The sequence below is a fragment of the Drosophila gunungcola genome, assembly GCF_025200985.1.
Source record: "Drosophila gunungcola strain Sukarami chromosome 2R unlocalized genomic scaffold, Dgunungcola_SK_2 000079F, whole genome shotgun sequence".
Lineage (NCBI taxonomy): Eukaryota > Metazoa > Arthropoda > Insecta > Diptera > Drosophilidae > Drosophila > Drosophila gunungcola.
The window spans coordinates 313,749-327,980 of NW_026453177.1; the positions used below are offsets into that span (position 1 = coordinate 313,749).

At 36.7% G+C, this 14,232-nt stretch overlaps 4 protein-coding genes across 8 annotated transcripts in view; 1 reads left to right on the forward strand and 3 right to left on the reverse strand.

The window, feature by feature from the left end:
* The first annotated feature begins 2,549 nt into the window (after positions 1-2,549).
* The window catches only part of LOC128256973 (uncharacterized), a 31,257-nt gene continuing 19,574 nt past the window's right edge, over positions 2,550-14,232 (forward strand). For 2 of the 5 annotated variants that reach the window (XM_052987736.1, XM_052987737.1), the window contains exons 1-4: positions 2,550-3,054; positions 4,305-4,496; positions 4,553-4,823; positions 4,887-5,043. In XM_052987736.1, the coding sequence (XP_052843696.1) occupies positions 2,970-3,054; positions 4,305-4,496; positions 4,553-4,823; positions 4,887-5,043 (705 nt within the window). In that variant the 5' untranslated portion in view covers positions 2,550-2,969. The other 3 variants (XR_008267823.1, XM_052987740.1, XM_052987738.1) reach the window with 3 other exon arrangements.
* LOC128256983 (ejaculatory bulb-specific protein 2) lies at positions 9,420-9,973 on the reverse strand. Its single transcript, XM_052987753.1, has 2 exons — positions 9,858-9,973; positions 9,420-9,800 (listed from the first exon to the last, which is right to left on the reverse strand). Exons 1-2 carry the CDS (start codon positions 9,870-9,872, stop codon positions 9,612-9,614), a joined length of 204 nt encoding a protein of 67 aa, XP_052843713.1. The 5' UTR covers positions 9,873-9,973; the 3' UTR covers positions 9,420-9,611.
* Positions 11,010-11,506, reverse strand: LOC128256982 (ejaculatory bulb-specific protein 2). The gene is made up of 2 exons (XM_052987752.1): positions 11,345-11,506; positions 11,010-11,290 (listed from the first exon to the last, which is right to left on the reverse strand). Exons 1-2 carry the CDS (start codon positions 11,357-11,359, stop codon positions 11,096-11,098), a joined length of 210 nt encoding a protein of 69 aa, XP_052843712.1. The 5' UTR covers positions 11,360-11,506; the 3' UTR covers positions 11,010-11,095.
* Positions 12,643-14,022, reverse strand: LOC128256970 (ejaculatory bulb-specific protein 1). Its single transcript, XM_052987734.1, has 2 exons — positions 13,893-14,022; positions 12,643-13,832 (listed from the first exon to the last, which is right to left on the reverse strand). The coding sequence occupies exons 1-2, from the start codon at positions 13,905-13,907 to the stop codon at positions 12,816-12,818; spliced, it is 1,032 nt and encodes a 343-aa protein (XP_052843694.1). The 5' UTR covers positions 13,908-14,022; the 3' UTR covers positions 12,643-12,815.

Here is a 14,232-nt window from a genome sequence, read left to right on the forward strand (position 1 = left end):
ACCGCCAAATGTCTAGAGTTTACAAAAAGTCCATGACTGAGGCATGGAAAACCAAGGGAGCTGTCAACAGCCAAAGTGGGAGGGGACTCTTTTCGGGTGCAGCTCCAAAAGGCAAAAAGAAGCCGAAAGTCAAGTGTCCTTAGAGAATTTTCGGCTGCATATTGCAATTCTTTAATTTTTTGGCAGTTTCAACAAAAAAAAATAACTAATTTTTTTTCTTCCGACTTGTTGTAATATTTTTCATTTTCAGATGTTTGCTGTGAAGTGGTTGGCATGGTGAAGGGAGATGGCAAAAAAATAACCTTTTATACATGTTGCTCATGCAAAAGGGTTAATTATATCCCCAAATGATTGCTAACGAAGGATGGTTGAAGAGGAATTGAAGGGGATTTTTTTTTTTGCCAAAAAACGTGAAGCATGAAACAATGTTAAAGTAGCATACAACATTACACAACCTCAAGATATACGTTTGTAAAAAAACGTTTTAATTTACGAAAATTAAGATTGAATGTAATCTGTTAACACGAAATATGACGGCGCAAAAGATAAGTGAATTAAATAAAATAATTTGGATTGAAACTAGTTTTACGTATTCACCAACAAATAAAAAGAAAAAAGAAAACCTCGTCTCGCCCTTGAAGCTATTATAAAGATGTAACCTACGTGTCTATGTAGAACTATATAGAAGTTTATATACCCTTGCAGGTATTGAAAAAATGAATACTCTTAAAACATCTAAATTTCAATTTAAATGCGTAGATGTTTTAAATCATTTAAGCTATGATGATTTTCAGCTTAATTATTCGATCATTCCTATTTCAGCTATATATTTGTCAATTAGGTCCTCCAGCTTTCTGAAGTGTTTGGAGGTCTAATATTTTAGGTTCAAATCTGTCTTTAAAGAAAAAGGGTGTTTGCACTTCTATTTTATTAAAGAGAGCAAGAAGGGTTTAACTGTGCAACAATTTCACCCGAATAGAGGCGTACATAAGGCGTAAGCGCCCTACACTTTTCCTAGGCCAACATACACCTTTCCGTGGCTATAGTGAGTAGATACGAATTTTGAGTGATTGATATCATGTTATGAGTTAACATGCTATTATTACACACAATATGCTACCAAGCAATAACAGGAACGGATAAAGCAAGTCTGCTGCAGTCAAATGTTAGCTCACGACTTTTTTAGAAGCAGGGTTTTTTTTTTTGACATATTTGCAAAAGATAGAAAATTGTGTAAAAGGAATTGAGTTCACATGATTTACGTGCAATTTTTCTGGATGAAAAAAATTGATTGTCATGCTTTAGCTGCCGTTCGGGTGTCCGCAATCATTCCCAAAAATTATTTTTTGATTGTACCACTTCAGGTAATCATACATTCAAAAAGTTGTTAGGCTTGTTAGCTGTTTTCAGTTGGCGCCAGATCGTGGCGCACCTGTTGACTGACACTACGTCGACCTAACTACTTCTTTTGCCCTATATTTAACAGTGTGCTCTTTTTTTCATTTATATTGTTTATATATTCTCATTTAATTCAATGGCAGCAAATTAAACTCATCTGTTGATTGACAGTGAAAAACATTAAATTATTGCTGACCGCGGGTTATTAATACTATTTTATTTATATGTGAGCATAGAAAGCTTTAAAGAAATATTGACAAAAACCAGATTAGTCATTCCGAAAACCAGTTTGCAAGAACACAATTAGGTAGACAGCCAAAGTAAACATGAAATTCGGTGTGTAAACAAGTCTCCAAATACTGAGAAATATTTTGGGGCAATGAGATGAAAGTGTGTTTTTTCAATTGATCCATTTTTAAAGTTCCAATTAAACGGGCTGATACGATTGTTACCATTTATATGCTCTATAATGTCTTACAATTGTTAAAAGGGAGATATTTTTTGTTCGTTGTCATCAGGAAACACTGGAAACACGATGCCTAGGCCCACTAAAATAAATGAAAAGGGCAATAGCCCCAAAACACACAGTGAGATCAAAGCACCATTTAAGGTGCCAAGTTAATTAACATTTTAAGCTTCGCCTAAGCGAGTACGAAAGCGAAAAGTGAGAGTCTCCCTGCAAGCAAAACTTAAAGGTGATCTGAGAGAAATTATAAAAGAGTAACAACGTATCGCCAAATCTGCTGAAAATAACTGTGCATAAAATACTGGTTTTTTTCGCTCGGCTAAAGTTGTATCATAACACCAAAAAAATATTACCAAACTCGGTATACCCTTTGCAAACAAATAATGTTTTTCAGTAATTATCAAGTCTAATACCTTTTTATCTCAGGTTAATTTTTTCAAAAAATTCAGAACTCATTTTAGGTTAGTGGTTTCGAATAGCTTGTATTTACAACTACATGCTGTTACATGCTTTCGAAGCATACATTAGCATAAAAATGCGTTTTTAAAAAGACGCGAAGCCAGCTGACGTTGAAGCACTTCGTACATGACATCGTCGTCTGGGGCCCGTCTCTGGCTTGAACGACTTGTATTGGAGTCGAGCTGTTGGAGCTGTCGATGGTCGATAAACAAAAGCTTGGCGTCAGCTGGTCCGCGCTTAACGTGCGCATGCGCTACCATTTGTTTTCTTGGCCAGTTGTATTTTGGCCATTAGCACGTTCAGAGTTGCGCCCGCGCGTTCAGTCTCCGACAAGTGTAAAAATCCAATAAATTCCGGCCAACGCAACTCTACTAAAAAAAAATAAATATTGAAGTCGGTGTCTAAAACACTTTCGTCGGTTTTTGCACGAAAACGAAAGTATCTGAGTTAAGCTTATAACTTGATGTTTACATATCACAATACTGAATAAAGAAGGAAAGGCAGAAGAAGCCGATCGCAGTAACAAATTACCTTTAAAGATATTGAAGACGGCCTAAAGACAAAAGCGAGTGAAATCACCGACTACAAAGCGGGTCAATAGCAACCTTCGTTTTATTACGTTTCCTGATCTGATCGTCGTGCCAAGATGCCAGCGGCCAGCTCACATCCACGTCTGTTCTTCTATTTACTCTGTGCTGCCTCACTTTTAGCTTTTTCGAAATCGGACACCGGTAGTACAAAGAATTCCTATTTTATGTCTTATTTCTACTATTTAGTTATTAACTTTATTAATCCTTTTGCCATGCCGATATTTTATCGCTTCGTAAAAGTTTGTCTTATGTAAAACAATGTACAGAATACAAAGAAGTTGTATACTCTCTCGATTATCAAATTTTAAAAAAAAGTTTTTCTACATAGTATATAAGCTTGTACAAATTTTATTTTCCAAGACAATTTGGATGAACGAATGGTTTCCCAAAATACTAATCAACATTATGTTATAAAACGAATTTGTGATAATCATCAAATGGCACTGTGTTATTTAAATGGTAGAATAAAAAGAGTTACTTTGTAACATTATGTATTGGTGTTATATATTTTTTACGTGTAAATATAAATTTGTTCTATTTATTACGCTTTAAAAATCGGTTTGGTGTTAATACTTAATATATTGGGTATATGGAAATGTATGTATGTAAAAAAGAATATTACTTAAAAAAGTACAAATAAAAATGGTAAGCCTAGTACAGAACAATAAAACTAAAACAAAGAAGAAACCAAACTTAGGTAAGGTGAAGTTATTTAAAAAAATGTTTAAGTCAATACACTTGTTTTACTAGTTCCTATTTATAACATTTTTATTGCTTAATTAAATTAATGTATGCTTATATTTCAAGCCAGATAGATTAGGGAGACGTGACTAGATAAACTCGACTGATTAATACTTTAGAAACTATGCAACCCTTTTGAAAACAAAAACTATAATTAATACCTTTTTTGTTTGACTCTCTGTAAAAACTCTGCTGTCCATGATCTTGACCACTTAACGCACAACTTGTCGAACTTCCGTTGGTTTCATTGACATCGAAATTGGCACGTATCTTCAGTTCAGAAAACTCGTTTATGCACTCAAGGTTAATAGTTGAAACGGTTAGCTGATCGCTGTGACTCTTAGCTTGCCGGTTACGTCAGTTTGCTTGATGCGGAACTATTTAACATAATATACGGAAGTTCGAATGATTTGAATTTGAATGATTTGGCAAATTTGTTTGTTTATTTTTTCTTAGTCTTTTTGTTTATTGCAACGGAAAACTTGAGCTACTAATCTCGATTTAAGGAAAAAGTCGCAGGTTGAATAATTGTTTATTTTATTTAAGAAACACATAAAATAACAAATTCCGGTCAAAAAATGGTTGAAAACGAAATAGATTTCAACGCAGACAGTTCTTCGTTCTTCTGCTCAATTTTATGGTTATTGTAGTGCAAATACAACCACCATCCGAAGACTTGGCATACGACGCTGCTTTACAGCTTGGCTTATTGAACCATCGTCTTAATCTACTCAGCCACGAGGAAGAGTCCAGGCAACTTAGTTTACAAAACATAACAATAGGTAATTTGGTCAACCGCATACCCTGTAGTTGTGACACTGGGCTGTGCAAGTGCTGTGCTGGTAAGTTAACTTAATTAATAAGAATAAAATCTGAAATGAACTCATTCTGATTTTAGGTTTCCTTGCGGTAATTGGCATGAACAGTTGCACAGAAGTTGCGTATCGTCCTGATGAATTTTCGTTTGAGTTACGCATGCGAGTTAATAACAACATTTGGTTCCGGCAAAAGGTCTCCGGCCAGAATCCACCTCCTTTCTGCTTCAGGCCGCCACGTTTTAACTTTGCCAAGGCCTGTATTCAGTTTCATGACATTTGGTTTATCGGCCGTAACATGCACGTCTGCATGTACATGTCTGGGGAGTTTCAGGGCTTTGAGTTGTTCGAAAGGTAAAGTCTACCTCTGTGTGAGTCAAGGCCACCGTTATTGAAACATCTCCTGGTCGATTTCAGAAACTTTGATTGTCTTTTGTTTGGTGACCACGGAGTTAAAATTGTTCCCCCAGAGCAAGGCTACCCCGTGAGACCGAACGACGTCGACATTGATGATGGAGACGATGAGATCGAGGAGTATGATGAGAACGTAGTCCGCAGCTTGGCAGAAAAAATGGTCGGTTTATAATATATATTTATAATATATCATGATTAGATTTTATTATTTATTTCTAAAATAACTAAATTACCTAAACAACACCTCTTTACATAACGGTTTTAATAACGACCCACTTGTCAGCGAAATTAACTGAACAGAAAATTCCAACTTTTATTCCCGTTCAAATTTCAAGTGCGAAAACTGCAAAATGACGTGCTCTGTTGCTATCAAATCCTGATCCCTCCCTGCTAATAGCACTGGCAGCTAGCCCATTGAAACGCAAAAAAAGGGGAAATCAACACAGCTAACAATTTGTAAAGGATAATGCAACCTTAGGCTGCATCTGCACCGCATGTGCAACACCTTGAGCGAGGAGGGGGCAGGAGTTTGCATTGAAATGCATATGCACATGCACGTTGACTGTTGCACTTCGTTTGACTGGCAGTTGACTGTAATAAAGGACTTTTAGGCTGCAAGGATACAGTCCGCAGTGGTAGCGGCAGCAACAGGACAGCCGACGACTTGCGTCAAGAGGAGGAGTAGAGTATTATTTCGCACTTGACTGCGAATCGAGCTCCAGTCAAGTGGTGTGCAACAAAAGCGTATATTCACAGCTTATGGGTACCTGGGCTGGTCTGGTGCATTCTCATGCTATGCAAATAAAAAACGATGCATGTGGAAGAGACACGTTAACATTGCATCTCGAGTACTTAAGAACAATATTAGGACCTTTTATTATTTGTTTTCTGATTAGCTGAAACCGGTAATTTTCTTGTTTGCCTTTAAATAGTCGTATAATCAGTTATTTTAAATACATTTAAATAACAATAAAGTAACCCCTGGTCTCTCCATTTATAAAAGGTGTGACACATAAGCTGACCATAAAGCCTTTCCAAGGGAATAGTTCTCATTTAAAATGCAAATGTGAGTGAGTGCTCATAAAATGAATTTAGCGCTTGTAATTGAATTGTTTATACAGCGCTCACGCGACACTTAAACATGAAACTGACCACACCACTGGCCAGCACCCGTCAAACCATTCAGCACAAACAGATACTGACCCACAGGGGAAGTTCACAAGAGGAGAGGGGCGGACTGCCTGTACTGGACGACCCTCTTTATTTACTGCTGATTGTCTGTTACCCGGCGCAACAGGTACGGACTCAAATCACTTAGGGCATTGGCCAGTTGATGCGATTTTCTGCGATACTGCCTTTTTTTCGGTGTTATTCCCTGAGGTCAATTATATTATTTCCGGTTTCGTGTGGTCAACAGGGGAAACATATTTTTATTACCCCAAGCGTTAAACCGGATTGAATGTTACTTCTTCGGACCCCTTGATCACATTATAGATGATACAGGATGGTAATTGAGTAGGACACGTTTCCAGTTAGTTTTGATGCAGTGATTATCAGGGGTGTGGAAACAAGCAATACAATGGAAGTGTAAATAAATATATACAGACACGTATGTCTGCCTGCAAGGGAAATTTTATTTTCTTAAGGTTAAATTTTAGACTGTTTCTTCTTTTCCTTCTTTTCATGACAAATAGAAAAATTGAAAGCAGAATTTAAAAACTACCCCCAAAAGTAATTAAAACTCTCGGTCGTTTGCCCCAGACGAAGACGGTGGCTGCCTCCACCTATGAACGAATGTTAATCAAAGCAGAACATAGCAAAATACGTCCGCATGGGCAGAAACCCTGTCCTTGGGGTTTAATTTCTTTTACATTTGAATTTCGCTTAGAGCAAATGTGGGTGGGAAACTGGACGCTTTAAGTTCTTGAAGGATAATGAGGAAAAAACAGTGTAAACCGACAGAGCTTTTTAAAATATATAATGCTCGTATATGCATTGCCAAAATTAATAAGTTAATTGATAATTTCCAATCGTCCAAATTTTTGAACGAGCTGTCAGTATGACAGATATATTGATCAAGCTCAAAAAATATGCCTCAAGAAAAAAAAAATCTTCCAAATTACCTAACCAAATGTCTAAAATATATAAAATAATAAAAATATATAAAATAACTGTCTAATAATTGAGCTGCAACTCATCATAGCTTCAATGTTTTTCAACATATACGCAAGTAAATCATAATTTTAATGTTTTCAAAAGTATTTAATTCTTGCAATAACTGTAAGGGTATATGAACTTCGGCTTGCCGAAGTTAGCTTTCTTTCTTGTTTTTTTTTTAATTTTAATATGTAACCCCATTTCTATTTTTCTAAAAAAAAGGTTTAGTAGCATAATTACCTTAACGCAGTGATTCTAATTCCATATATTTTCTTTTAGAAATCCGATTTTGATATAATTTTCTAAGAATCTGGTGTTATATTTTGTGCCGTTTTCTGGACGATTTAATAAAATTAATATTTTCAACGAGGACGAAAGCTAACTTCGACAAGCCGAATTTTTAATACCATTGCGGCATGCGTTTTTAGCCTGATCAGGGAATGCATAAAAAAATACGATTTGAAAGATTCATGTCAATAGGTTATATACTGCGCGAAATATCGTAAAAACATTAAATTTTAACCGATTTCACCCTATTGTTCCTATGGGATCAAGGTATGAATAAAAATACTGTTGGGAAATATGCATGACCTCTGTAAGGGTATAAAAAATGGCTTTGCTGAAAAGCGACCTGAAACCAGCACATCTAAGGCCATAACTTTTCTTACAGATGTACGATTTTAAAAGTCATATCTCTAGTTCCTTTACTTTTCTCGCAGAATTCCGAATCTAAGTTCAAATAATGGTCCTATCTTTTGTTTCTATTCTCTAATTGCAAACAACGATTTAATGAAATTGAAAACGAGAAAGATTGCAATAGAGTGCCCGACTATTAGTTAACCGTTAATTAATATTTCGACAACATTTTATTATTACACTTTGTTTCTCTGATTTTTATAATTTTTTTTTTTTTAAGTACCTTTTTTTTGTAATTATTTTTTTAATTCTCTTTGACTTGTTAATAATTTGACAGTTCAGAATTACGTTTTTTATATTATTTGAATCGGAAAACGATATCATTTAGCTGCCATAGGAACTATTGAATATTTAAGCTGCAAATCATCATAGCTTCAATGTTTTTAAAAATAATAATTTTAAAGTTTTCAAAAATATTTAATTTTTACAAAATCTGCAAGGGTTGCCGTAGTTTGCTTCTTTTCTTGTTTTAAATGTTTTTCACCCATTTCTTTGGTTGGTCAAGTTCAAATTGTGTGTGGACGGCAACGCAAAGCGCTAGCAAGAAGTGATTTAAAAAAACAATACGCACAGTCTTGCGTTTAAACCGAAACCATCAGAAGTAGCATGCCTACCGCTTACACCACAACACACTTATATCGGAAACCGGGTCTCAACGTAAGTCTTTGACCCACAAGGCAACCAAGTCATTAAAACAAACAGTATCTGTTTGCTTTGTGGAAGGATTTTTAAAAATAAAGTTTTTTATAAATATTGAACATACATTGGGACTATATTAAATATTTTTAAAATGCGAACAACTAATCAGGTTGTTAGTCTGATAATATTTTTTATTAAAATGACTGCGGCTTGTTGATCTAACACATCTATTCACACTAATTGCTAAAGAGGAGTTAGATACGCACAATAACCACAAAATCCACGACAACGGCAAAGTACATACACAGACACGAAGTCTCCCGTACATAAGCGCAATTTTCATGCGTGATGAGCGGAAAATTTCCCCTTTCTGGCTGTAAATAAGCTTCTATATAAGAAAAGAAGCGAAGGCTTCACATTTTTGGGGTGGTAATGATTTCAAAGGGTTAAAATCTGTGCCTTTTGAAAAGCGAAAACATGCGTGAGCTGTAGGTTTGTGTGTGCCTGTAACAACGGCGTTGCCAGCCTGTCGCTAGAATTACTTTGGAAGCCAATGAAGAAGAGTAAAAAAAAGTTATTTACATAACTAACGAAGTCGGTTAACATAGCGCTAGGACCCTGAGTAAAAACCGACGAAATTGCGTTTGAGGTGGGGGTGGTATAGCAAAACAAAATAACGTGGACGAGTTTGGTGCGTGCTGGCGGTTTTTGTGAACAAAAATTAAAATGGTCACCGACGCTCGTCTTACATTGCATGTGTCAAACTCAACTACCACACGGGTATTATGATAAATTTCTATAAAATTTTTTGATTAACTGTGAGCAAAGCTCTTAAATATAGGAAGTTAAGCTGTACTGGGATATAAAATAAAATAGTTGGAACGGGCACAAACACTCTTTTAAGTTTACATTATTGCAAACTATTATTATTTTATTAATGTGCAAAACAACAGAATATAAATTATTTGTATTTTAACCTCCTTTTAATATTGTTATTCCTGGAGAGCCCAACAACTTTTTGTAAAGTAATTCAAAACACATAAGTAACTTTATATGCTTAGATCCGTTTTAAGCGGATGCCTTTCTTTATTGTTAATTGGTTCTTAACATGCTGAATTACACTCAATCCTTCATCCAATTTCACATTTCATTTTGAAATGTGAACAAATTAATTATAAAACAACCTGTTCAAGCCAAAAACAATGTGGTGAAGGCTTAAACCACAAGTCGAGGTATTCATCGACCAAAGCCATATCCAACAGATAATTGACCATTAGGTGTTCTTATTCCAAATCCGGATCCTGGGACATTAGCATTTATACCCACGCCAGCACCCCCTCCAAATGCATTGGAAATGCTTCGTATTAGCTGATCGATAGAACCAAAAGCGCTATCAGTCACCAAAGACAGAAGAAGAACTAAAATCTGCAAGATAATCGTATAGATTGAGGCTTAAAGATATATATGATAAATCAAACTTACAAAAATTCGAGTCATTCTGCAAGGTGTAGTCGAGTGTCTTCTTTGACGATAGTTTTACAAATAATAGCACACATAATACGATTTGCGTTTATATAGCAAAAACTATAAACGTTGTAAATTGTATGCAAATGTACATCGTCCGTAAAAATGAAAAAGGTTTTACATTTTAAGGAGGGACACACAAGGTTAATTAAAAAAATGAATTGCTTAATATATTCATTCGCTTATACATATATTCCTTTCGTTGTGAGTTGTGAACTTGTATGGAACATAAGTTTTTAGCTTTTAAAGTTTTTGTCGCTGGGTAACAGTGTTACCTAGAAGAAAATGTACAGTAATGAAAATGTATACTACTGTGTGCAACAAGGCCGGTGAATTTGTTTGTAAAAAGAAAAATTTGTATTTATTCTTCTAAATCAAAACCCTCCCGTTTTTTCTAATCCTTAAAACATGCCAAATATTACCTTCCTGGTATAGCTATCAATATTCCTCGATTCGCCTTTTATCTTTTATTAACCTTCCCGGAGTGGTATCTTAAGTTTTGGGAACAGCTAGAAGTCACACAGAGACTAATCAGACGAATACGAACAGACGGAAATGGCTAGATCGACTCTCCAAGTGATGCTGATCACGAATATATATACTTTATAGGGTCGGAGATGTCTCCCTCACTGCGTTGCAAACTTCTGACTGAAATTATAATACCCTCTGCAAGGGTATAAAAAGTAAAACGAAAAAAAAATTAAAAATAAAAAAAAAAGAAATGTATAAAAGCAAATAAAAAAATCAAAAAGGCAAAAAAAATTAAAAAAGAAACAATGTACTTTGACAACTTCACCACGATGCCACTAAGGAGGTGGCCGACAAGATATGATGTTAAGACTTAGATTTGCAGGAGCGTATTCAAAAAACATCAACAGAAACAAGGCGTCAAACACAAACAACGCACATTATGAAAAGCGTTGGTCCATATCGAAAATCCACGCTGAAAATTTTGCTTGCCATTCGGTTGTATCAGCGTTACGCATCTTAGTGTATTATAGGCTTTTGGCTTAACCCATTTTTTTATAATTCAAAACATTGAGTTTCCGTCAGTTACTCAGTGTACTTGTGATTAAGTATCGTTGATATAGAAAATAATAAGGAAATGTATTTGCGTTTAATTAATATATTTAAATTTTCATAAAAGTATGTTTTTTTATAAGAAACAACCAGACCGCAGCGCAAAACAGTAGTATTCAAAAGAATCCAGGACGATAGCCATATCCAAAAGAAAGCTCCCCATTAGGTGAGACAACAGTGAACCTCCTGTTAACGGAAACGGGTATATTCGCTCTGGCACCTCCCCCGAGTCCACCAGTAATAGCTCGCATCAGCTGATCGATAGCACCATAAGCACTACCAGTCATTAAAGCCAAAGTTATCATAAGAACCTTAAAAACAATAAAGATAATGGTACGCAATTCAATTAAAAAGAGGATACCTACCATAAGACGGAGCATTGTAGGGATTATAAAATGCCTCACCTAAAGTAGTTATACCAAATGATAGCAAACACAACCTGGCTCGGGTTTATATAGCAAGCTTTCAAACATTTAAATGCAGATTGAAAATATGTTAATACAAATCGTAAAGTTGTAAAAAAAAGGCTCATTACAGACACTAACACATGCTAATCATTTGAGTATTTCCCTCCGGCTTGCTTATCTAAAATACCTACAAAATTTAATCAATTAATTAAACGCTGTAGTCGAATTCCTCAAGGTACCACAGATAACAAATTTAAAAATAAATACTCATCCAGAAAAGAACTGGTCAAAGAGCGAGTAGCACTCCCACCTGCCTCTAACAGCCGCCCTATGTAATGCAGAGCAGCGCCGGCAGAGCACGACAGGACCGGCATAAAACAGCTATCGGCATACACACAATTTAAAATCTTCGCTGTGCAAATTCCTTCCACAAATGAAGTAATGCATGTCATAGTATTTGTGCTCTCCGCTGCTTTTCATGCACGAACTCCGTTTCACAAATATGCGTTAACGTTGCCAACAACTTCTAAAATATTGGTCCGATTTAGAATATTAATGATTATTAATTGATTTAACAAATATATAGAGCTTTACAGACTTCTATCATGTACCAGAGGGACATGACAGACTGCGTGGAATAACTAGAATCTGCGTTAAAGATCGTAAATCCCTGATTTTATACATATGTATGTAGTTTCTGAGAGCTCGACATAGACTTACATGGCTAAATTGACTCATCTATTGATCGTCTATTCATGATCAAATATATATACTTTATAGGGTACAAAATGCCTTCCTTCTACTTGTCACATACATACTACGAGTAACGGGTAGATATGTAGATATGACACACACACAGCCCAACTAGGGTCTAACATGTCTCAGAGTGACATGACAGACTCTCGCAAATTGTTGGCGTTGGAGTAGGCGTGTCCACATTTGATATTACTAGAGTCTGCATGTCAAATCCCAATAGTTTTCGAGATTCATTCGTACGGGCGGGCAGGCAGACGGACATGGCAATATCAACTCGGCTATTGATCCTGATACTTATCAACGAATGCAATACGTACTCTACGAGTTTTAAAACAGTTGAAGCAAACATTTTATTACCTGTCAGTGCTCACAATATTCTGGAGGTGTAAAGCACAAACTACTAAATAGAAAACAAAAATGTGACATTCCACTCTAAGAAAATGAACAAACAAATTAATTTTGTGAATAAAGTGGTACCTAAAAAGTTTGACCAATCAAGGTTTATATTATTGGAATGCTGCTTAGTTTTATTAAAGGGTACTGCATTTACAAAGCTTGGCCAAGACAAATGTTAATTCTACCCCGACACTTGTCGTTTCTTAATGCTAAAAGTTAAGCCTAAGCGTTTTACCGTCAGGTCCGTTTTTCCGTTGCATAAGTCGGTTCCTCAGTACTATCCCAATACCCCCAGAAGAGGGGATAACAACCCTCCTAAAATGCCTTTTGGCGAAGGCAATGTGCCGTCGAGATCCACGCTGATGGAACCTTGCAAGCCGCGACCGAGAAGACCAAACTTGTTAAAAAGGTTCGGGTGTCCCTGAGCAGACGCCCCCGCTGCTGCGCTTGCGCTGCTTGAGGATGAGAATCCGAATAAGTTTCCTAGTCCTCCGAAGAAGTTACCAAATGGCGTGAAAATTCCAAAGGGGTCGAGCGAAGGTCCGCTAAGGAGTCCTGTTCCAAACAGTCCATTTTGGCCAAATATTCCAGTACCGAATAGTCCACCGTTTCCGAAGATTCCGCCGCCTCCACCTACCGATGCGCCTACACCGCCCCTGATTCCAACTGATTGGCTGGGAAATGGTCTGGGGAATGATCCACCAGGGAGTGGTCCACCAGGGAATGATCCACCAGGGAATGATACACCAAAGATTGGCCTTCCTGGGAATCGTTCAAATGATCCAACAGAGATTGGTCTACCGGGTATGTTTGGGAAACCTACCGGGGATGGTCTACCCGGTTGATTCGGAACTGTTCCACCCGGACGGTTTGGACCGGGACCACCAGGTAGCCAACCCATCGGATTAAAATGCCCTGGAATACCTGTTGGAGTCAGGTATGGATAGTAAGGGCGTGTGTTCTTAATTATTGTGATTAAATCGCTCCCCTGGCCGACTCCAGCTGATATTTTACTGTATCCAGGCCTCAATGTATCAATTCCAGCCAAAATATTAGCAGCTTTTAATGCTTGTAAAACTGCGGCAGTTTGTGGCAAAGTATTTCCAGGGTCATAAATACCACCGTGTAGTCCTCGAAGTCCACCCGGATTAGCTCCAAAAAGAACATCTAAATATCGAAGGGGCGCCATCTTGATGTCGGCCAAACCCTGGATGGCAGATTCCCCTTGTCGGGCCAACTCACTGAGAACAGCATGTGAGCTGCCCCAGAACAGGATCAGCGAAAGGACAAGAATCTGCAAACAAGACTGTAAGACTCAGACGTTTGCGAGCACAAATATTATTAAGCTTTTTACCAATTGTCGCACCATAGCGAAAACTCTTTGAAACTGATGTATTTGCCTTTGGAAAGTCTTGTTTTTATAGTGCTTGTAAATGGTAATTACAATATAGATGAGAAATATATGCAAAAGTAGACTTCTAAGTTCAGACAACAGACCAACCGTAAGTTTATACTACCGTAGGGAATTGTCAAAGGTCGAAACATGTGTACTGTTCGGACAACAGATTTATTTGCTATTGAATGCTTTGAATTTACAGAAAAGTAAAGTAAGTAAGTAAAGTAATGCGAGCTTTCATTTGTGTTAGGAATCTCAAGGCCTAACTAGATAAGATATACCGTTAATGCCCTTATCA